Source organism: Glandiceps talaboti, chromosome 13 (genome assembly GCF_964340395.1).
Source record: "Glandiceps talaboti chromosome 13, keGlaTala1.1, whole genome shotgun sequence".
NCBI classification, from domain to species: domain Eukaryota; kingdom Metazoa; phylum Hemichordata; class Enteropneusta; family Spengelidae; genus Glandiceps; species Glandiceps talaboti.
This window is the reverse complement of record NC_135561.1, coordinates 286990-311957: the sequence shown is the minus strand read 5'-3', so window position 1 is coordinate 311957 and position 24968 is coordinate 286990. Positions and strand designations below refer to the sequence as shown.

The following is a 24968-nucleotide window of genomic DNA, read 5'->3' as shown; positions in this document are numbered from 1 at the left end:
ATGACGATACCGATACCATCACAGGTATGACAAATGAACACGTGGCTGTCTAGACACTGTGTATTTTTCTTCAGTCAATTCCGATCATAACTAACCGTCACATACGTTCTTTGCTCCATGTCATCACTGTATACATTCAATGAAATACCGATATCCACTCTAGATAGTACATGTATTACAGAACTCTTTTCTTGCTTCTTAATTCTTAGTCAGCTGCAAATCTGTTCAATTTTGTTATATGATTGTATGTTTACTGTTAGTAACTTCACCTCTATGTATTGTGCTTGATGGAATTTTGTGTGTTTTAGTGTGCTTTTGAAGAGCCTACATGGAACTTGCTCCCGTTCGTTCGTAATTATATATAACCCCTGAAAGCAATGTAAGGTTTACGTCATAATGCTCCAAGTATGATTCCACGGACTAATACAAATACAAGCCATAGAAATATGGATAATTTACAATAAGGTTTAACTTGTTTTAAATTCATGATATGTGGTTATGGTAGCCATGGTATGTATTTGATGTTCTCTAAAGTATCAATACAAAACCCAAGAAGTTGTTCACATTCCTAATATTTTACCATAGATGATGAAATAGATTCTGTGCCAAGTTGAAAGTCATGAACGCAAAAACTGACATTTGACTCAATTCAATTCTTTATTTACTTTGAGCAATTTCTGCTAATCAGTTACATTGTACTGGATAGAAACATTTACGCAAGCCAAGGGATATTTGCTTCGCCGACGGTGCCGTAAAGAGGCCGGTGTAGCCTTTGGTTTTACGACAATGAATAGTAATGGCAAGTTCGGTGTGGTTTTACCTGTCGTCGCATATTTATTAATTTATTTTAAAAAATAAGAAAATGGTCATTGAAATCATTCATTTTTCGGTATTACATACCCCGAGTTGTGAACTTGTGAAACTATTTAGAGGTCAGTTTATTGGTAAAAGCCAGTCACGTACACTAACACACACAATTAATTGTTTGGAAGTCTATTGAATTGCGTGATTTGCCTCGGTAATTGATCAAGTTAATTAGCACAATTGTCACGGAGAATTTGCTTTGTAAGGAAGTATTGTTAAGATCTGGAGTGTTTGGTCTTCAACTTGTACTAACATATCAACACATACCGACGATAATATAGGCCACTATGTAGATAGACGTGTTACAATTACGATTTAAAAAAAAATCGTTTTACATTTCACAGTTTAGTGTGTTTAAAAACTATCAGATATTACATGCAAACCTAAAGAGAAAGTATGAGCAGTCGATATTTTGATTGCTGGTATAATTGCATATAGAAACTACTTATTGCTAACTAATTTAAGCATAGACAGTGGAGGGGAGTTTGACTAATGGGCTAGACCCAGGATGTTGGCAGAAGGCATACCTGTCGAAGTTTTTCATTGGGTATTTGTTTAAGCCACTTAACACATAGACATGTGTCAAGTATCTATTTACCAGTTCAACTTTGTGATAAAAACCATCCATTCTATATTGACGGGAACATTCCTGTCTGTCTGTCTGTCTGTTTGTTTGTCTCTCTGTCACACATTACAACATTCACTGGCACTCATTTGAATCAGAAAACAAGGACTGATATTTTTATTATGTAATTATGAATTACATATTTTATCCTCTTGAATAAACACTTAAAGTTTAAAGTGTTCCGTGAAAAATATTCAATCAATTCACAACATGAATAATTAAAACTTTGTAAAAACCTTCACATAAATAGGTTTAGAACTTACTTGTCTGCGTGCATGGTAACCACTAACCTGTGACCTTTGACCCAATCAATGATTGGCAAATTTTGGTCTATTATGAATGGCTGTCCAAGATTTTGGAAATGTTTAAGAATACCTCACTATTTGTATAAAAATATGACTGGATCATGACCAGGTGTGTTAAATTGCAGATATGTTTTTGACCAATCACATCACAGCATATAACCAGCCAATAGAGTACAGTTTCAATAATGTTACAAGGAAGAGCTATGAATATTGTGGGGGAGTTTTTTTTCTCTCTGAATACATATGGGATGATTAGAATGTAGAAAAGTTACTAGTCTTGTCCTGTCAACCAAACTCAACTGAACATTGTAACACTATCAGTGAGTGGTTATATGTTTTTAAAAGCAAGATTTCTCAAGTGGTGACAGGAGAAGAGGGCCAAGATTATTTGCACACAACCAATCACTATCAATATCTCAAATTTTCTGACAAGAGAGAACTGCAGTAAGCAAAAGACTCTCTGATTGGCTTAGATGTACAAAATAATATTGCAAAAGATTGACTTTATGAAGACTGGATTTAAACAGTGGAGACTGAATGTACAAATATATCAACAATACTGTGGTTATTTTAAACCTTATGAGGGCGCTCTTACAGTCTGCCTTTCGTCTGCCTTTAGTTTAGGACAATAATTTACACCTTATGAGCTCAGAGCCCCTTTATCATCTTTTACAACTGTGAGGGTGCTGTAACTTAACTGTTTGCTGTCACAGTCTTTTTATCAGGAATTCACTTTTCTGACGATATGTATTTCTAGTTCTGAAAAGGTTACTAAACATTGCAAAGTTGCAAGGTTTAAATGGCAGTCAAAACTTATGTACATTGTCAGTGATTTGACTTCTCACGGTCTTGGAGGAGGTGGCATGAGAGAAGTGTCACCGTGATTCTGCCCCTGGTGCTGGTGATGTGATGGTGGTTTCTGTTGTTGGGGTTTCTTTCCCTGTGGCTGCCATCTTTTTTCATCAATGTATTGAAATAGATAGTCCTTGGTGACAGGATACATTATACTGTTGCACACAGCTGTAAAGGTCAAAGGTCAAAGGTAAAAGTTGACAGTTCATACATTTGTATGTGTAGTTTCTCATACTATGGCACAGATCTTATGTTCCATAATATTAATAATAATGTTGGTTCTTATATAGCGCTTTCCCATCCAGTCTGGGCGCTCAAAGCACATTATAATTATTACCCCTGGCTCGGCTCTATAGCGGCATAACAGCCCTTTTACTTCCTCAACTCCCTGGGGAGCATACAATCCATTGCAGCATTTATAAGCACATAGGATTAAAGCATTCACATTGCAACCTCTATCCTACCAGGTCCCTAATTATACAGCTGGGTTGACTAAGGCACAGTCATGGTTCAAATCTTGCCCAAGGACTTTAGCCACTCAGAAACAAACGGCATCGATGGGGCTCAAACCTGCAACCTGCAGATTCCAAGTCGGCCACTTTAACCATTTGCCCATCATGACTCCATATTCAGGTAATCCCAGGCATGCACAGTGCCACTACCACCAACAATCACAACACATCCATGGTGTATACACACAAATTCATGCTCACACAAATATATCCACTCACAGTTGCCATTTCATATATGGACATGTGCACACGCACACACACACACACACACACACACACACACACACACACACACACACACACACACGCATGCACACACGCACACATGCACACAAACACACTCGCACGCATACATACATACATACATACATACATACATACATACATACATACATACATACATACATACATACATACATACATACATACATACATACATACATACATACATACATACATACATACATACATACATACATACATACATACATACATACATACATACATACATACATACAAGCATGCAGTCATACATATGCACCTACACCCACAAACATGTATACAAAATCATAACCATGCACACCCACAGCCTAACAATGAGAGTGAATGAGAGTGAGATAGACAGACAGACATACACAGACAGGCAGAGCAACAGTGAGTGAGCGAGAACGAGAATGAGTGAGCAAGCAAGAAAGTGACACACACAAACACCACACACACGCACATACACAAATGTATATATACACACAGACACACAGACACACACACACACACACACACACACACAAAGAACTCAACTTCAATTGAAGAAAAGCAGTTATGTGGTACACTGTAAGAAGAAATCAGACTTGCACTGATACGAACAAAATATGACTTACCCATGGCAGTAGATTCACTATTAGGAAAACTTTTATCTGTCCTCTCCCTCATAAAAACCCAATTACGTCGCTCAGAGTCAAAAGAACACTCAATAATTTTATTGTCATAGGTTTTGATTTCCTTTGTTAGCTGTAATTAAACAGTAAACAAAATGTGGCACTTGAGAAATCTTGCTTTTGAAAACATATAACCACTCACTGATAGTGTTACAATGTTCAGTTGAGTTTGGTTGACAGGACTAGACTAGTAACTTTTCTACATTCTAAGCATCCCATATGTAGTCAGAGAAAAGAAAAAATCCCACAATAAAACAAAATTATACACAAATATTGATTATTGCAAGCACTGATTAGCAACGCAAGAATGGCCATTTCCAGAAAAGAAGGTTTAATATTTATCAATGTCTGCAACACATCAATTAGTTAGTCTTACTACACATTACTATTTTGAGTAAATAATTGGTCATGGATTCTTACACTTTGTATAATGATAATATTAGTCTAGATTTCATGATACCACACACAAAGACACTGAATGATAGCAAAGAAATAAAGAGAAGGTGACACAAGTCATTAAAATATCATGTTGTATTTATAACTGTAGAAACTAAGCTTACACTTGGAGTAAATTTATCTCCATTTAGTATATTATCTAGAATTATATTTATACTTCATGTTTTGATTGTGATTGACAATATGCCTAGTACTTACCGGTTTGATTTCAGAAAATGGTTGTTCTCTTGCACCGACATAAAGATAGCCATGTGTTTCTGGAAGCATTCTGCAAAGATACATTGCACTGTTAGTTCTTTGAAGTAGCCACAGTATCCATTTGGTGGGTGGGATAGGAGTTGCTTATTTACATGTAGTGGGTGGGATAGGAGTTGCTTATTTACATTTAGTGGGTGGGATAGGGGTTGCTTATTTACATGCCACAACAGAAGCATAACTAGATCTTTGAAATAACGCCTACCCTCTAGTGGTGGAGTAATGGACCTCAGCTTAGCACACTCGTATTTTACAAAATCTAGTTTTATGTTAGTATGTGTAGTTTACATAGGACACTACACAATGAGAAATATCATAAATTGCTAAATTACACAAAACAAAACAGTAATGTTATAACAGATTTTCAAGTTTGTTTTGTTAAAATGCTGTTTTGTGATTATGAACAAAATAATAGTTTTGCCAGGGGTGGGGGTGGGGTGGCATGGACATCTGGTAATCAAAGTGTTTTATTATAGCATTGAAGAGTGTCAAACTATGATACTATTATATCGCTGTCACATGAAATACAATACAGACTACATTGTGTGGATTATTTTACAAGTAATGTACAGTTGGTCAAAAGACTATCTTACCCTTGTTTTTGTACTCTTTGGATTTTTAGTCTGAAATCAACAGAATTCAAAGTAGGAGGTTTCCATTTCAAAACATGCTTACATCTTCCTGGTTCATATCTCTGAAAGAAAATACCATACAATACATATGACAAAAACAAAAGATTTATAATGCACCATATTGAGGGCAGTCATCATGATCACTGACACCATCGCTAAATGTTACTTTTCCTGTCAATTGTGATATTCAAAAGGTGAAGTGACAAAAATAAAAGATTAATAACATGATAACAGATTGAGGGCAGTCATCATTTTTACTGTCACAATTTTGTCCAATATCATTAAGTCGACTACATAGAAATTTCATGGAATATTATTTTTTCCTATTCACTCGAGTGATTCAGAAGTAACAAAAACAAAAGATTTATAGGATAATATATTGAGGGCAGCAATCACATTTACTCACACTGTTCACTACCATGTGGCTTTTCACTGGTCATATTAAAAAGATGGTGCATGACATAAACAAAAGATTTATAATACAACATATTGAGGGCAGCAATCATATTTACAGTATTGTTCCATCAACTAGTAAGTACAATTTTCACAAATTGTTATTCTTATACAGAAATAAATTAACTAAAATCTTATGAACTATAAATATTTTGAATTAAAGTTGATCAAGGCCTCTGTTAAGAGTTAAAAGACAGAACATTTCTTTACTAACATCAGGTACTGGTTGGAAAATCAAGCCATCAGTTTCATGACCACATTCCTGTGCAAATCTACCATCCACAATCTGTAAGCAAGTAAAAGAATTGATAACTAGATATGAATTGCCTCAATTTTCAAGTTACGGTCTATGTTTTCCCAAGTCTTTACTTGTAACCACATACCAAAACCAAAACCAATTGACAGACAAAGACAGATAGACAGATAGACACAGACACAGACACAGACAAAGACAGACAGACAGACAGACAGACAGACAGACAGACAGACAGACAGACAGACAAACAAACAAACAAACAAACAAACAAACAAACAAACAAACAAACAAACAAAAAGACAAAAAGACAGACTGGCTGACCAGACAGAAAGACAAGCAAACACAGATACACACAAATAGAGATACACACAGAGAGAGAGAGACACACACAGACACACACACATACATACATACATACACACACACACACACACATACATACCTACAGACAGACAGACACACAGACAGACATGGGGCTACTTGCATCATTTTCACGTGTCCATATATCATCACACTCAATGAATGAATGAATGAATGAATGAAATTTATTTCACCAGATAACAAAAATAAGCTACACTTTAAAAGAACATGCACATGATATAAATATACAAAATGAATACAAAGGAAATACACACTTGTTATCTGATGTGGACCGCATGAATACAAAAGTATCAAGTAAAATGCTCACTTTTGTTGCAGTTGTGACATCCCAGAATGGTTTAGCTCTGACACTGAATGGTTCTTTAGTCCTATCAATTCTTCCTTGTTTCATATGTTCATGTCTTGGTCCAATAATTTCTTTATGTATACACAACAACCTTCTTTCAAAGTCTGTGTCACCTACAGGCTGCCCCTGGAGGAATGAAATATTTAACACTAACCAACCGACACTATGCTCCAAAAATGTCACTCCTGGAGTAATGAAATATTTATAATATACACTTCCACAATTTCAATAGTAGTACAGAGTTTACTTCAACAAACTAATAGTTCTCTCAACAAATACAAAGCAACCTCCTATACAAGTCTGTGTCACGTATGGGATGATCCTGGAGAAATGAAACATTTAAAATCACTCAACTAACACTGCCCTCTACAAATGTCACTATTCATCTTTACAACTGAAAATATCCTTTGTGATTTTTATGTCCATTTTTCAATAACACACTCAAATATAGTTTGTAACATAAACCATGTTGAGATGTCCCAATCAGCCTACTCATTTCACTTATGAGAGGGCTAATGAGGTCAGAACCAACACAAAATATCTTACAGTCTAAAGCAAATGATGCAATTATTCATGTCTAAACTCCATACACAATGCAATTATTCATGTCTAAACTCCATACACAATGCAATTATTCATGTCTGAACTCCATACACAATGCAATTATTCATGTCTGAACTCCATACACAATGCAATTATTCATGTCTAAACTCCATACACAATGCAATTATTCATGTCTGAACTCCATACACAATGCAATTATTCGTGTCTAAACTCCATACACAATGCAATTATTCATGTCTAAACTCCATACACAATGCAATTATTCATGTCTAAACTCCATACACAATGCAATTATTCATGTCTAAACTCCATACACAATGCAATTATTCATGTCTAAACTCCATACACAATGCAATTATTCATGTCTAAACTCCATACACAGTCTAAACCTGTGGTTATTCATCTTTCCACACAAAGCACCCATTACAGAAGTATATTGTATTTTGTTCAGTTTCAATAAAATGCATATTCTTAAAGTGCCAGTAGTATTTTCTGTCTCATTTATGGATTGGGTCTACTGAAGTACTCTATCTAAGTGTGATATACAGAAGTACTCTATCTAAGTGTGATATACAGAAGTAGTCTATCTAAGTGTGATATACAGAAGTACTCTATCTAAGTGTGATATACAGAAGTACTCTATCTAAGTGTGATATACAGAAGTAGTCTATCTAAGTGTGATATACAGAAGTAGTCTATCTAAGTGTGATATACAGAAGTACTCTATCTAAGTGTGATATACAGAAGTAGTCTATCTAAGTGTGATATACAGAAGTACTCTATCTAAGTGTGATATACAGAAGTAGTCTATCTAAGTGTGATATACAGAAGTAGTCTATCTAAGTGTGATATACAGAAGTACTCTATCTAAGTGTGATATACAAAAGTACTCTATCTAAGTGTGATATACAAAAGTACTCTATCTAAGTGTGATATACAAAAGTCTAGATCACTCTTACCTCAAATTTGAGAATATCATACACTAAATATCTTGGCACGGACTGACCACTGATTTTATCAATAACCATTTCCTGTAAAAACAATAGAACAAAAAAATGTCCTTGTAAAAATTTAATGTATTACTTATAGAGTCCTTGATGTAGAGTATTTTCATAACTCATTGTATAGTTGATGGTTAGAGACTAGAGAGGAAACATGATGAGTCTGTCAGCTCATCATGTGACTAGGGGTATACCAGTAGTACACAATGCCATCCTGTGGTCATGTGACTAGGGGTGTACCAGTAGTACACAATGCCATCCTGTGGTCATGTGACTAGGGATGTACCAGTGTAGTACAAAATGCCCTCCTGTGGTCATGTGACTAGGGACGTCTCGGTAGTACACAATGCCCTCCTATGGTCATGTGACAAGGGACGTCTCGGTAGTAGTAATACACAATGCCCTCCTGTGGTCATGTGATAAGGGATGTCTCGGTAGTACACAATGACCTCCTGTGGTCATGTGACTAGGGATGTACCAATAATACACAATGCCCGCCTGTGGTCATGTGACTAGGGATGTACCCGTAGTACACAGCTGGAGAAAGCCGATTGATTTGGCCAAAATATACAAGGTAAATTATTTATGCTCTCAGTTTGAAACAAATACAAAATATGATTCCAGAGTGAGGAAACACCATTTTTGGTTGTATAATGAGTATAATGTATAATGTTGTATAATGAGTCTGTTTTGATACATTTTTGGTTGTATAATGAGTCTGTTTTGATACAATTTTGGTTGTATAATGAGTTTGTTTTGATACATTTTTGGTTGTATAATGAGTTTGTTTTGATACAATTTTGGTTGTATAATGAGTTTGTTTTGATACATTTTTGGTTGTATAATGAGTCTGTTTTGATACAATTTTGTATAAAATGAGATTGACTTGTTGTGAAGAATGATTTTCATTTTGTCAGGAAGACACTCAGAAATTAATTAGTACAACTATACTTAATTCTATGTTTCTTATCAATTCATAATTATATATTAAAAGTCTGAATGACTTAGAAATGACAATTACAATCAAAAGGAAACTTACAACTATTTGTTTTACTAACATTCCCATATTTCAGCAACAAACTATAATTCTTTACTTACACATATGCTTGTGAGGTCACAATTGTACAATCAGATATTGTGATATTTTTTCTAATCCTGGAGGGCATCATTTTTGTATTATTTTGCCAGATTGAAGAACTATACGGTCAATTGGGTCACGAAAAACATTAAGTATTGTCACCCTTACCTTATGGAGAGAGAACACTGTTGTATTTTATAATCTATATGGTATAATAAAATGACTACAACTTATACCATTAAGTAATGTATTTGGTATGATAGAATGACTACAACTTACACCATCAAGTAATGTATTTGGTATGATAGAATGACTATAACTTACACCATCAAGTAATGTATTTGGTATGATAGAATGACTATAACTTATACCATCAAGTAATGTATTTGGCATGATACAATGACTACAACTTACACCATCAAGTAATGTATATGGTATGATAGAATGACTATAACTTATACCATCAAGTAATGTATTTGGCATGATAGAATGACTACAACTTACACCATCAAGTAATGTATTTGGCATGATAGAATGACTACAACTTACACCATCAAGTAATGTATTTGCTAAATGTCCATCTTCTTTTCTCTTTGGGAATACCAACTGTGGTATAGCAAACACCGTATTATCTCTATCAAACATATACACTTCACCAGGCCCATCTATTAACATCATAAACCTGTTAATTAAAAAACACATCAAATATAAGCCTCAGATGTAAACAGCTCTCATAAATACACACAACACACACACACACACACACACACACACACACACACACACACACACACACACACACACACACACACACACACACACACTTCATCATGCCTATAGCACTACTGCACCTCAGTTCAGTTGTGCTAAAAAACAAATCAAAAATAAGTCTCTGATGTAAACACCTCTCTCAAATATACACTGAACTCATTCATCATAGGGTTCTAGTGTTCATGTGACTTTGCGTACATGGGACAACTGAGTTCATTTGCATACAAGTATACCATAATAGTATTGGTATTTTTTTGATACACTTACACTCAGCAGTGACTGCATTAATTGCAAATACCAATAGTATGTGTACACACTGATGTCATGTGATCAATGGTACATATGTAATAATAATATATTTCATGACTGCATCATTTGTTCATCTTTTTTACTAACCTTACACCATCAGCTTTCCAACTAACTTTATACGGTTTAAAACCAAGATACAATATGTTTTGTCTATCCATAGAAACAGGTTGACTGCCTGGAAAACCAGTTCTGTCAGGTACCAAGACAATAATACATCATTAGAGTTAATATGAGAACAACTGTGCCAAAGGATTGACAACTGCATTGTCAATCACAATTCCTGAATACAACTAACAATTACGTTATTGCTAAATGTCTTGCTATATGCTCTCATCAACTAGGGATGATTTAATATGACCCAGTAAGTAGAATTATATGAATAATTAATCATATGAAAGTAAGAGTAACAGAGAAAACATCTGAAATATGGTGTGTAACATTATAATATTGACTTACTTTTGCCAGCCAGCCATGGCTTGGCATTTCCTCTGTAACTGTGTTAACTTTGGTTGTACACTAACTTGACGAACTCCTTCCACACCTTCTAAAAATTGTGCATTCTGTAAATTAAACAAGAGATTGGTAACACTGTGTTTTGGTAAACTAAACATACCTGACTTCTGTAACCAAGCTAGGGGGTCGGGATTAGGTCATGGTGACAGAAAAGGTTAGACCTGGAATGGTCCCCTAATATACTCTACATGTGTGTATTTGAGTCATCCTCACTAACTGGCTGGAAAAGTAAGGGGATGTGTACACTGTCACAGCACACTAACTGGCTGGAAAAGTAAGGGGATGTGTACACTGTCACAGCACACTAACTGGCTGGAATAGTAAGGGGATGTGTATACTGTCACAGCACACTAACTGGCTGGAAAAGTAAGGGGATGTGTACACTGTCACAGCACACTAACTGGCTGGAATAGTAAGGGGATGTGTACACTGTCACAGCACACTAACTGGCTGGAAAAGTAAGGGGATGTGTACACTGTCACAGCACACTGACTGGCTGGAATAGTAAGGGGATGTGTACACTGTCACAGCACACTAACTGGCTGGAATAGTAAGGGGATGTGTACACTGTCACAGCACACTAACTGGCTGGAAAAGTAAGGGGATGTGTACACTGTCACAGCGCACTAACTGGCTGGAATAGTAAGGGGATGTGTACACTGTCACAGCACACTAACTGGCTGGAATAGTAAGGGGATGTGTACACTGTCACAGCGTACTAAGTGGCTGGAAAAGTAAGGGGATGTGTACACTGTCACAGCACACTAACTGGCTGGAAAAGTAAGGGGATGTGTACACTGTCACAGCACACTAACTGGCTGGAATAGTAAGAAGATGATTGTGTACACTGTCACAGCACACTAACTGGCTGGAATAGTAAGGGGATGTGTACACTGTCACAGCACACTAACTGGCTGGAAAAGTAAGGGGATGTGTACACTGTCACAGCGCACTAAGTGGCTGGAATAGTAAGGGGATGTGTACACTGTCACAGCACACTAACTGGCTGGAAAAGTAAGGGGATGTGTACACTGTCACAGCACACTAACTGGCAGGAATAGTAAGGGGAGGTGTACACTGTCACAGCACACCAAGCGATGGAATGGTCCCCTAATATATTTAACGTGTGTTTTGGAGTCATCCTCTATTGCAAGTGTAATCTCTAGAATTAAACAATGTACCATGGCTGGAAAAGTAATAGGACATTTACTACACTATCACAGCACACTTCATTTTGACCAAAATAACTTAGCAAGTCACATTTGTGATATTTTCTTGCTACTTGATGTCATGATATGCACATAAGCAAAAATACAATGGATTCTATTTATGTCATGACACCAAAACTAAACTTAAGGATTATTTTACCTGTTTTGTGAATTCATGTCTTCTCCTTTTCCTTGGACTATCAGAATCTGCACCAACTGTGTTACCATCATCATCTACTTCTGCTGTGTCATCGAATTCTGTTAAACAAGAAATGATTACATCATCAATTCAGTTGAACAATAAATGATTACATCATCAATTCTGTTGAACAAGAAATGGTTGCATCATCAATGGTGCTGAATGAGAAATGATTCCCTCATCAATTTCTGTTGAACAAGAAATGGTTATGTCATACAGACACAGATACAGATACACAGATAGATAGATAGATAGATAGATAGATAGATAGATAGATAGATAGATAGATAGATAGATAGATAGATAGATAGATAGATAGATAGATAGATAGATAGATACAGATACAGATAAATTCTTTTAAAGAAATGGTTTTATAATCAAACTCTGTGAAACAAGTGATTAACAAAATATGATTCTATCAAAACTTAATTAACTAATTCCGTAGTGATGACAGTTTGTGGAATGAGGAAATCTTACCTTTACACCAATCTGGAAGCTCTGGAGCACCAGGAGCATCATCTTTGTCACCATAGCGACCAAAGAGATCCACTATATAATGACCTTTATATATACCAGGAGGTCTGGCTTGTGCAAATGTTGCTACCGCTGCTTCAACACTGAAAAATAGAAACAGATGAAAATAAATTCTATAGCATGGCACTTTGGATGCCGATGATGCAATACAGCCACTCTTTACATCCAGATATTAAATGCATTGACAACAGACAAGGAGATGATATTAGGTATGAATATAAGTATACAGTCTGTTTGAATTGGCTTGACAGATATTCCTAGCTCTCAATTCAGCAGCTCTATCCTCTAATGTATAGTTGCAAGGTAGGAATAACAATACAGACATAGGGGGTCAAAAGGTAGACATAACAAAGCAGACATAGGGGGTCAAAAGGTAGCCATAACAAAGCAGACATAGGGGGTCACAAGGTAGACATAAAGCAGACATAGGGTTCACAACTCAGAAGTTAGAAATAACAAAGCAGACATAGGGGGTCAAAAGGTAGCCATAACAAAGCAGACATAGAGGGTCACAAGGTAGACATAAAGCAGACATAGGGTTCACAACTCAGAAGTTAGAAATAACAAAGCAGACATTGGGGTCAAAAGCTAGACATAACAAAGCAGACATAGGGGGTCACAAGGTAGACATAGCAAAGCAGACATAGGGGGTCACAAGGTAGATATAACAAAGCAGACATAGGGGGTCACAAGGTAGACATAACAAAGCAGACATAGGGGGTCACAAGGTAGAAATAACAAAGCAGACATTGGGGTCAAAAGCTAGACATAACAAAGCAGACATAGGGGGTCACAAGGTAGACATAACAAAGCAGACATAGGGAGTCACAAGGTAGATATAACAAAGCAGTAGATATAAAGCAGACATAGGGGATTGCAAGGTTGATATAACAAAGCAGACATGGGGGGAGCAGCACAAGGTAGACATAACTAAACAGACATAGGGGGTCAAAAGGTACACAACAAAGCAGACATAGGGGGTCACAAGGTAGACACGACTAAACAAACAGGGGTCACAAGGTAGACATAAAGCAGACATAGGTCTACACAGGCCAAAAAACAATGGCAAGGGTTAAAGGGGAGGGCTCACACAAAGGCAAGGGTTAAGGGGGATGACTGACTTACCTCCAATCTAGTTTCTCCACTAAATATGCTGAGATAAGAAAACCTGTTCTGTTGTATCCATGTGTGCAGTGGACTCCAATCACATTCAGTGGATTTTTAGAAATATAATTATGACAAAGTTGAATAAAGGCTTTTGTCTGCCCTTCTCCTGGACTTTCCCCAAACCTGCAAGATATTGTTAGGTATACTCAGCTGAGTACACTAAAACAAGATGGTATCGGCACAAAATATAGGTATTTATGCCACAAAACTTATTTTCCAAAGATGAAAGCATAAATATATGTTCTGTTATAGATGTCTCTCTCCAATGTCTATGGTTATATACAGTCAACTAGTTTTACTGATGAAAGAAGTGTTGTATCTGTTAATACCAACTACTTTCTTAAAATTCCCTGACATGATCTAGAGATCAAGTGGCATGGTGTACACATCTACATTTGTAAATTCATATTGACATTATTTTTCTATAGAATGGTTTATTGGTACCTATAATTACTGATTATTTTCTTTAAATCCCCTAACAATGACATATAGTGTAGTGTATAATCTTTATGTCCAAATTGGGAAATATGGGTTGGTAAGATTTGGTCAACAAATGAACCTTACAAGGGTTCTCCCCAGTGCTTTAGAGAGTAGTGGGTTCAACCCTGTGATTTCACCTCATAATTTATGAGGTGAAATCACATGATGGAATCCACTACTCTCTAAAGCACTGGGGGGGGGGGGGGGGGGGGAGAACCCTGATTAGGAGATGAAATCACAGTTTGAAACCCACTACTCTCTAAAGCACTGGGGGGAACCCCGATTATTAGGTGAAATCACAGGATGGAACACACTACTCTATAAAGCACTGGGGAGAACCCTGTTTTATTATGCAAATGGAGGGTGATTCCATACAGATTTTTCTGGGGAGAACAATGCTTTTGACTTGAGTTGTAAGACCATGTTCCACAAATTTGATATGGATATTACACACTCTATCCAATGACTAGGAAACTTCTGCAAGTATAAGTACAAACATCTTACTTTCACAGATATAAGGATGTAGCTTGCACTTCTATAAACTACCCTAATGCAGTTTTTTGAGAATATACATTCAACCTATATATTCAACCTGCAAGTAAATGGCCTTACCCTCTCAACTGCAACTTAACATGCGTGATGCCCCTTTTCTCTATTTCTGTTTTATCATAGAATCTGGTCGTGTTGGTCAAATCAATGATAAGACCCATAGACATCTTCATAGAGTCCATGTACAGGAATAACATGTTTAGGTCAAATCGGTTTTCTTCTGGAATCTGACTGTCGTATCTTGAACTGAGCGGTGTCTTGAAAGGCAAAAACTTTCCTACAAGATGAAAGCATACAGACCATTTAAGAACAGTGCAGTAATACACTGCCCTCTAAAAATTTAGTATGTAGTCATCCATCATCATAACTTTAGAAATCTTACTGAAAAGGTATTTTGCATGGATGAAAAGGTTTTGGACTGGGCAGGTGATGATATGATATACAAGTCAACTCATATACAACAATTGGCATGTGGGAATTTAAACAAAGACTAGAATCTTTCATTTTGTTTTGTTTTACTTAAAACACATACACATACACATACACATACACATACACATACACATACACATACACATACACATACACACACATACACATACACAAACACATACACATACACATACATATACACATACACATACACATACACATACACATACATATACACATACGCATACACAGATGTGTGTGTGCGTGTGTGTGTGTGTGTGTGTGTGTGTGTGTGTGTGTGTGTGTGTGTGTGTGTGTGTGTGTGTGCGTGCGTGCGCACACAGAAAAACATAGATCAACTCATTCTACACATTTACTTTCCAAAGAACTATGCAATCCTGGTTAGGAAACAATAGAAACTGGGTGTTTAGTTGTAATTCTGTAAATACTAATGTTTTCCCTTTCTATGGTTACCTATCCTCTTCTGCAAGCTTTGAAAAGGTGTGAAATTTGTATTTCTAGGTTAATTAGCATTCATTATGACCTCAATTCAAATCACCACATACACTGTCAGCCATGGTTGCCACTCCAAATTACATGTAATAATAAAAATCAAACTGCTTTACAATTAATACCTCTGGCACAGATCTATAGCAGCACAAAGTCCCTGGACTTTTTCAACTCCCTGGGGAGCATACAATCCATTAACACAGACACCAGGAGCTAGTTGCTAATCCATTTATCTCTCATTCATTATCAGGAGCCCATGCATATAACTGTTTCACATGTAATGGGGGAGGGGGGACACTCATGGTAAATGTCTAATCACAGCTCCATAATGTGTATGCTGATTTCAGCTTGACTGTGAGTATTTCTGTGAAATAACAATTTAATGAACATACCAGCCACAAGCTGACCTTTTCTTGGGCAGTTTAACCAACGAGGAGGTATCGACATCTTTGTATTGTCTGAGGACGGTTATACGCAATGTTTTGATTATCTCAAATTTCAGACTCTACAGAAGTCTCCACCGCTTCACACCAACAAAAACATGACAACACACGTGGTTTTTGTTTTTCATTTGCGAGTGTGATCCTGGGGGACGTCAATTTGTTTGCGACGAAAAGCTGCAGCTGAGCTGTCGTTATTTGAATGAAAGAGTTGGTCGCGTTGTACAAGGTCTTTGTCCACCTCCAATAACCATTCGATCGATATTTACACCTTCACACGACCGCCACCGTTCCACAAGCCAAAGGAGGAATATAGAGCTACGGAGAAGTAGAGAACATCATGTCATCGTACTCGAAGTTACATTTCCGGTACGGTAATGTGCACTAGTTTTAATGTGTCATCAAATAGCTGTGCACAATGTTAATGACGTAGTTGACCTCTGCGATGACCTCAACGCAACATGTCTGGGCTTGTTCATCTTGGTTTGATACGGCAACTTTTTCTCAATAAAACAGTTTTTAAACCATGGCAAAAACATTGGAAAGCATGACTTCTTCAGGTATCACACTGTTTCTTAGTTTTTAAATATAATGACAGGACAATATTCTGCAATTTCTTATTTCATTTTCTTACTTTGAATTCAAACTGCAGAGTGCAGTTTGTGGTTGTTTTGACAAGCTTAAAGGGCCTTTAACAGCTGATTTGAAAAATCATGGCGGGTGAGACAGGGAAGGTAAGTATACTCCTATAATTATAAAGTGTACTTTCCAAATACTACCTCTTTTTCATCCCAGAAATGTGCAGATGTTAAAGTATCAAACACTACCTAAATATACTTTTATCATTTATGTGTTTTCGACATGGCTAGAATGCATTTCTCTGTCTGACTACCTGGGCATGTCATAATAAATCCGCGCGAAAATCGCATGTGTGAATATTTGGTAAATATACACACTGTATTATAATATCATAAACCATACAGTTCTGACCCAAATATTTTGAAGAGACTGAGCTCCTCCTCATCGGTCATTGGGGATAAAAAAAAAAAAAAAGGAGATACACTCATAAAATGGCATAAATAGAAAACAGTAACAATCATAGCAACCAGTAGTCACTGTACTCAACAGCTGGCTGAGTGTAATATTCATACCATTCCAAGACAAGAACACTATTTTGCATGACAATAACCACTGTCTTCAGTATTTAAAGTGTAACAGAACTGAGTTGTTTAACAGAACTGGAGACCCACCAATGAAGAGGAGCTCAGTCTCTTCGAAATATTTGGGTCAGAACTGTATGGTTTATGATATTATATGTATGTGTGTGTGTGTGTGTGTGTGTGTGTGTGTGTGTGTGCGTACGCTTAGTCACTCAATAATACACATGTATATATAATGCATAGACTACAGTAGTCGATATGTATGTGTTGTGTATGTACAAATTTACTATATGAATAATAAACAAATAGGGCACACATACCATGAATGATATTAATACAGCCTGTGTTTGACATTACATATCTTGTTCATGTTTGTTGGTTTAGCACTTACCCACATGCCCAGGTCAGCTACATCTCAGACCACTATAAAGACTCACCATCTCACTATCTCAAACCACGATTTGAAATACTGAGACCATGACAAGTCTGTGGAACAAAAATTTGAAAGTGTCTGGAAAGTCAGTCCAGTATTGAAATTATAGTGTTTACCATACAATGAATGATTGCACAATATGATTGCATTAGTACAGCTGTCATATTGAAATTATAGTGTTTACCATACAATGAATGATTGCACAATATGATTACATCAGTACAGCTATCATATTGAAATTATAGTGTTTACCATACAATGAATGATTGCACAATATGATTACATCAGTACAGCTATCATATTGAAATTGTAGTGTTTACCATACAATGAATGATTGCACAATATGATTACATCAGTACAGCTATCATATTGAAATTATAGTGTTTACCATACAATGAATGATTGCACAATATGATTACATCAGTACAGTTATCATATTGAAATTATAGTGTTTACCATACAATGAATGACTGCACAATATGATTACATCAGTACAGCTATCATATTGAAATTATAGTGTTTACCATACAATGAATGATTGCACAATATGATTGCATTAGTACAGCTATCATATTGAAATTATAGTGTTTACCATACAATGAATGATTGCACAATATGATTACATCAGTACAGCTGTCATATTGAAATTATAGTGTTTACCATACAATGAATGACTGCACAATATGATTGCATTAGTACAGCTATCATATTGAAATTATAGTGTTTACCATACAATGAATGATTGCACAATATGATTACATCAGTACAGCTATCATATTGAAATTATAGTGTTTACCATACATTGAATGACTGCACAATATGATTACATCAGTACAGCTATCATATTGAAATGCAGGTATATTTTCAATTATGATAAAAATTATTTAATTTGTTTATGTAGGAAGCAATGGTGATATGTTTGGACATTGGTCCATCCATGAACCAGGCACCAGCTGGTCATGAAACATGTCTTGAGACGTCAATAAAAGCAATATCTATGATTCTACAAAGAAAGGTAGGTTAAAGCAGACCAATGTTTTAATCTTAGATTAGTGGATATCTTGTCAGTTGAGCCATGAGGATTAACTAGAATTACTTTGTTCTATACATTGGATTACCAACACAGATGAATTTTTATTTGAAGATAAAATAATTTCTTTGTTCCCTGAGGACCATCTTTTTCTCTACCTCTAACAGAAAACTGATTTTCATAACCAAAGTTTAAATCTTTGAAATCCAACTAAAACTGGCATTTCACTATTGAATTATGACAATCTGATGTTGACGTCAATCATCATATCTTTACATTCACTGTTCCGGCATTAAAAAAACATATATTGTATAAAACAAAAATAAAGGCTATTAAAGATCAAATCAAACAACTAGTCCACCTCCACATGTGATAATGTAATGTCAAGTTTTTAGTTAGATGAAATAAGCAGTCTACAAAATTCTATTAGCCAAGTTATGTGACCACAACTTTGATTGTCACACCATTGTTTGCAAAGTATGGACATTGTGTGTTGAAGCATTGTGGTCAGTGTCTAGAGCTGAGACCTCTGTTCTGTGTGGCCCCTTTAGTTGCCTTGACTTAATCTTCAATATAAGATTTCACAATAAAGTCATTTCATGCATAGTCTAGAAAATATGTAGTGTAATAGCCCAGTAGTATTGTATTTTTAAGTGTCTCTAAAGCTCTGTTCATGTAGCACACTTTCTTATGGCCTTAACCTTTCACTTCATTCCCTTACAACTGAGGAAGAAGGCTATGTGCCTCCAAAAGCTTCTAAATGTCTTTTTATCAACACTTAACTCAATAAAGTGCTATCATACTCTTTTTAAGACAAAATCTATGATTAAGATCGACACCAAAGAATTATTTTCTCTCAGCCAATAAACACAGAGCTTCACTTGATGTCAAAGTTGACAAACACTTTTGAGAACTTCTTACTGACTTAACTTTTTATGTTGACAGGTATTTGCTGACTCTAAAGATGAGGTAGCGTTGGTATTATTTGGTACTCCTGATACAGCAAATGATTTAGCAGATGGTGATGAATATCAAAACATTACAGTAGCTAAACCCATGGGTCCAGCTACTGTTGATTTACTGGAGTATGTGGTCAAAGAAGTCCAGCCCAGTAATATCTCTGCAGATTGTATCCTTTATGCCAAATATTGGGCACCCTTGTACTGTGTTTAACGCGCAAAATGGCTGGAACCTCAGTAACCAAAATGCTGCATACTAGTATTTAGATGAAGTGTATAGAATATCAAGTGAAGCGGGATAGAAGTTATTTGAACATTTTTGGTAACGTCACTTTATAGTTGAGAGTTGATGAAGCAGAGGATCTGTTACTAAGTTTCTTTTTGGAATTTCTCTGTACAATTAAATAAATGGAATGGAATTTTTGTGATAAATCAAGTTGAAATAGTTAATAGTGTTCCACCAAGACAAATCATGATTCCTCATGTCATATATACAAAAATGTAACATGTTTTATTCTACATACAAAATAGTCAGCTACAAGTAGTCCTCCTTAATGTTTGCTATAGTTGTCGATGCCATGGTTGTGTCTATGGATCTCATGGAGAAATCTATCAGAGGAAAAAAGTTCTCCACAAATCGTGTTGTGATGTTTTCTGATCTTGGTGGAGAATTCAGTGATGATGGACTTGACACAATTATCAATGGACTAAAGGCACTAGAAACAGAGGTTAACTTGATGTAAGTAAATTATTGATAGTCCTAGGGGGCTAGAACCAGCAGTTAGCATGGTTTTAGTAAATTATTGATAGTCCTAGGGGGCTAGAAACAGCAGTTAGCATGATGTAAGTAAATTATTGATAGTCCTAGGGGGCTAGAAACAGCAGTTAGCATGATATAAGTAAATTATTGATAGTCCTAGGGGGGTAGAAACAGAAAATAACTTATCAATGTCTTAGGGAAGTAAAACCAAATGTAAAACTATATATACAAACATTATCAGTGTCTTAGGGAGTTAAAACCAAAGGTTTACCTATCTATACGTACATTATCAGTGTCTTAGGGAGTTAGAACCAAAGGTTTACCTATCTATACGTACACTATCAGTGTCTTAGGGAGTTAGGACCAAAGGTTTACCTATCTATACGTACATTATCAGTGTCTTAGGGAGTTAGAACCAAAGGTTTACCTATGTATACGTACATTATCAATGTCTTAGGGAGTTAGAACCAAAGGTTCACCAATGTATAGGTACATTATCAGTGTCTTAGGGAGATAGAACCAAAGGTTCACCAATGTATAGGTACATTATCAATGTCTTCGGGAGATAGAACCAAAGGTTCACCTATGTATACGTACATTATCAGTGTCTTAGGGAGTTAGAACCAAAGGTTCACCTATGTATAGGTACATTATCAATGTCTTAGGGAGTTAGAACCAAAGGTTCACCTATGTATAGGTACATTATCAATGTCTTAGGGAGTTAGAACCAAAGGTTAACCTATGTAGGGCACATTATCAGTGTCTTAGGGAGATAGAACCAAAGGTTCACCTATCTATACGTACACTATCAGTGTCTTAGGGAGTTAGAACCAAAGGTTTACCTATCTATACGTACATTATCAGTGTCTTAGGGAGATAGAACCAAAGGTTTACCTATCTATACGTACATTATCAGTGTCTTAGGGAGTTAGAACCAAAGGTTCACCAATGTATAGGTACATTATCAATGTCTTAGGGAGATAGAACCAAAGGTTTACCTATCTATACGTACATTAACAGTGTCTTAGGGAGATAGAACCAAAGGTTCACCTATGTATAGGTACATTATCAGTGTCTTAGGGAGTTAGAACCAAAGGTTTACCTATCTATATGTACATTATGAGTGTCTTAGGGAGATAGAACCAAAGGTTTACCTATCTATACGTACATTATCAGTGTCTTAGGGAGTTAGAACCAAAGGTTCACCAATGTATAGGTACATTATCAATGTCTTAGGGAGATAGAACCAAAGGTTTACCTATCTATACGTACATTAACAGTGTCTTAGGGAGATAGAACCAAAGGTTCACCTATGTATAGGTACATTATCAGTGTCTTAGGGAGTTAGAACCAAAGGTTTACCTATCTATATGTACATTATGAGTGTCTTAGGGAGATAGAACCAAAGGTTTACCTATCTATATGTACATTATGAGTGTCTTAGGGAGTTAGAACCAAAGGTTCACCTATGTATAGGTACATTATCAATGTCTTAGGGAGTTAGAACCAAAGGTTCACCTATGTATATGTACATTATGAGTGTCTTAGGGAGATAGAACCAAAGGTTCACCTATGTATAGGTACATTATCAATGTCTTAGGGAGTTAGAACCAAAGGTTCACCTATGTATAGGTACATTATCAATGTCTTAGGGAGTTAGAACCAAAGGTTCGCCTATGTATAGGTACATTATCAATGTCTTAGGGAGATAGAACCAAAGGTTTACCTATCTATACGTACATTATCAGTGTCTTAGGGAGTTAGAACCAAAGGTTCACCAATGTATAGGTACATTATCAATGTCTTCGGGAGATAGAACCAAAGGTTTACCTATCTATACGTACATTATCAGTGTCTTAGGGAGTTAGAACCAAAGGTTCACCAATGTATAGGTACATTATCAATGTCTTAGGGAGTTAGAACCAAAGGTTCACCTATGTATAGGTACATTATCAGTGTCTTAGGGAGTTAGAACCAAAGGTTCACCTATGTATAGGTACATTATCAATGTCTTAGGGAGTTAGAACCAAAGGTTAACCTATGTAGGGCACATTATCAATGTCTTAGGGAGTTAGAACCAAAGGTTTGCCAATGTATAAGTACATTATCAGTGTCTTAGGGAGATAGAACCAAAGGTTCACCAATGTATAGGTACATTATCAGTGTCTTAGGGAGTTAGAACCAAAGGTTCACCTATGTATAGGTACATTATCAGTGTCTTAGGGAGTTAGAACCAAAGGTTCACCTATGTATAGGTACATTATCAATGTCTTAGGGAGTTAGAACCAAAGGTTAACCTATGTAGGGCACATTATCAATGTCCTAGGGAGTTAGAACCAAAGGTAAATCTTTGTACAGGTTAATTGTCAATGTCTTATGGCGTTTCAAACAGGTTAACTTGACAAACATTTAGTCTTATGATAAAACTAATCCATTATCTACTGATGTAAGTGTCAAACACCAACTTCCCCACCCTTTGTATAATCCTTTCCCTATCTTATATTGTTCATTTCAGTCGTCATAAAAATAAAGATAACTATCACTTTTTGTGTTCTTTTATAGAGGCCCAAACATGGAGGAAGATGATGATGATGATGATGATGATGATGATGATGATGATAAAAAGGGTGTATCAAATGGAGGAGCATCTAACATGCCACATCAAAAGGAGAAAACACCTCAGCAAAGAGCAGGTGAACTTTTAATGAAGCATGTCTTGGATACAGTTGATGGCGTCTGCTATTCTTTCAGGTAAATGTCTTAAAACAATCTACAAAATATTGACAACTGAGAGTAAGAATCCATCGAAATATAACACCATAGCAACAAGATGTCAAAGGTCAGATATCTATTTTAACAGTCACAAAAAACATATATCACAAAATTATGGTATAGTTTTTTCTAAAAATATATCCACCAAATGACAGATGATTCAGAAGCCAATGATACATGTTTTAGTGAATAAAATAATGCCGACTTATTATGTGATGTGAATTTTACTATACCACATACAAGCCTACTTGAACACATTTGAACTACAAACATTGGATTTATACCTTGGTTGTTCTACGTCATGACAAACATTCATCTATGTCATTGGTTCTTCAGGGCTCAAAATTTGATTCTGTTTGTTCAACATCATTGGTTTCCAAATTTTTCATAAATTACATTTGTATATCATTTTCCAGTATTTTTCAAAATTCAGCCTGAAACTGTTCATGACCTAAAGGTTCTTCTTTGATTTGTAATGACAAGGCCTCTTGTATTTTCCTTGGCTTAAACTAATTATACATAATCTTGTATGTATTTTGTTCCTTTACAGTGAAGCTTTACCAGCATTGAGTTTCTTTCAAGCCAGAACTCCCAAACAGACAACCTGGAAATGTAAATTAGAAGTGGGTCCTACTCTTAAAATACCAGCCTGTGGTTATTATAAGGTAAGGGGATATTTACACTGGCTTGGACATCAATCTTTGTCTGTTTTATGAGTCAGTCATTAGGCGTGTGCCTTGATCAAAGTTCATTCACTGTACCTGTAGTCAATGCAGTAACAACATAGAGTCAAGATTCATTCAAGAAAAATGATGACCCTAGCTTTCTCATGAAAATGATAAAAATAAACTTAATATAAACCAGTCAGATAATCTGATTACTGTTCTGCAATTTGGAAGCAGAAATGTCAATTTTGGTCAAAGACAACATATTGATTTCAGTGTTTTAGAAATGCATAGGTTTAAAGGTGATTCAAAATGCTCACATTCACTATTGCTATTTTGCTAGACATGTTTGTGAAACGTATTCTGGTTTTAAAACTTTAAAAAGTGTCTGCAAACACCTTAAAATGACCTTCTTTCAGTCAGTTCCCTTTGGATTTACTTCAAGAGTTTTCAGGTATTTCCGGTCCCACCTAGACCACACAATTTTGTGACGTCATAAGGAGAAATCGTTAGCACTAAGGCTATGACGAGCGTAGTCTACAGGTGAATAAAACTTGACAGC

At 36.0% G+C, this 24968-nt stretch overlaps 2 protein-coding genes across 3 annotated transcripts in view; one reads left to right on the top strand and one right to left on the bottom strand.

The window, feature by feature from the left end:
- Window positions 1-24968, top strand: part of LOC144445127 (X-ray repair cross-complementing protein 5-like) — a 44776-nt gene that overhangs the window by 8086 nt on the left and 11722 nt on the right. The window contains exons 1-7 of one of the 2 annotated variants that reach the window (XM_078134685.1): window positions 16799-16996; window positions 17280-17361; window positions 19122-19235; window positions 20196-20379; window positions 20777-20948; window positions 23532-23720; window positions 24292-24406. In XM_078134685.1, the coding sequence (XP_077990811.1) occupies window positions 17341-17361; window positions 19122-19235; window positions 20196-20379; window positions 20777-20948; window positions 23532-23720; window positions 24292-24406 (795 nt within the window). In that variant the 5' untranslated portion in view covers window positions 16799-16996; window positions 17280-17340. Of the gene's footprint in view, window positions 1-16798; window positions 16997-17279; window positions 17362-19121; window positions 19236-20195; window positions 20380-20776; window positions 20949-23531; window positions 23721-24291; window positions 24407-24968 lie in introns of those variants that run through there. The other variant, XM_078134684.1, reaches the window with a different exon arrangement.
- LOC144445128 (mRNA-capping enzyme-like) lies at window positions 1576-16999 on the bottom strand. Its single transcript, XM_078134686.1, has 15 exons — window positions 16580-16999; window positions 15309-15522; window positions 14175-14339; window positions 12993-13132; window positions 12477-12574; window positions 11052-11155; window positions 10683-10784; window positions 10065-10197; window positions 8396-8467; window positions 6834-6998; window positions 6104-6175; window positions 5398-5498; window positions 4748-4817; window positions 4037-4166; window positions 1576-2814 (listed from the first exon to the last, which is right to left on the bottom strand). The coding sequence occupies exons 1-15, from the start codon at window positions 16632-16634 to the stop codon at window positions 2636-2638; spliced, it is 1800 nt and encodes a 599-aa protein (XP_077990812.1). The 5' UTR covers window positions 16635-16999; the 3' UTR covers window positions 1576-2635.

Excerpts from the sequence above, each read along its gene's own strand:
- LOC144445128 (XM_078134686.1), bottom strand. The coding sequence starts at position 16,634 with ATGTCGATACCTCCTCGTTGGTTAAACTGCCCAAGAAAAGGTCAGCTT. Across the intron at positions 10,785-11,051 it reads GCCATGGCTGGCTGGCAAAA|AACTGGTTTTCCAGGCAGTC; the intron begins GTAAGTCAATAT and ends GGTACCTGACAG. Across the intron at positions 8,468-10,064 it reads CAAATACATTACTTGATGGT|GAAATGGTTATTGATAAAAT; the intron begins GTAAGTTGTAGT and ends TTGTTTTTACAG.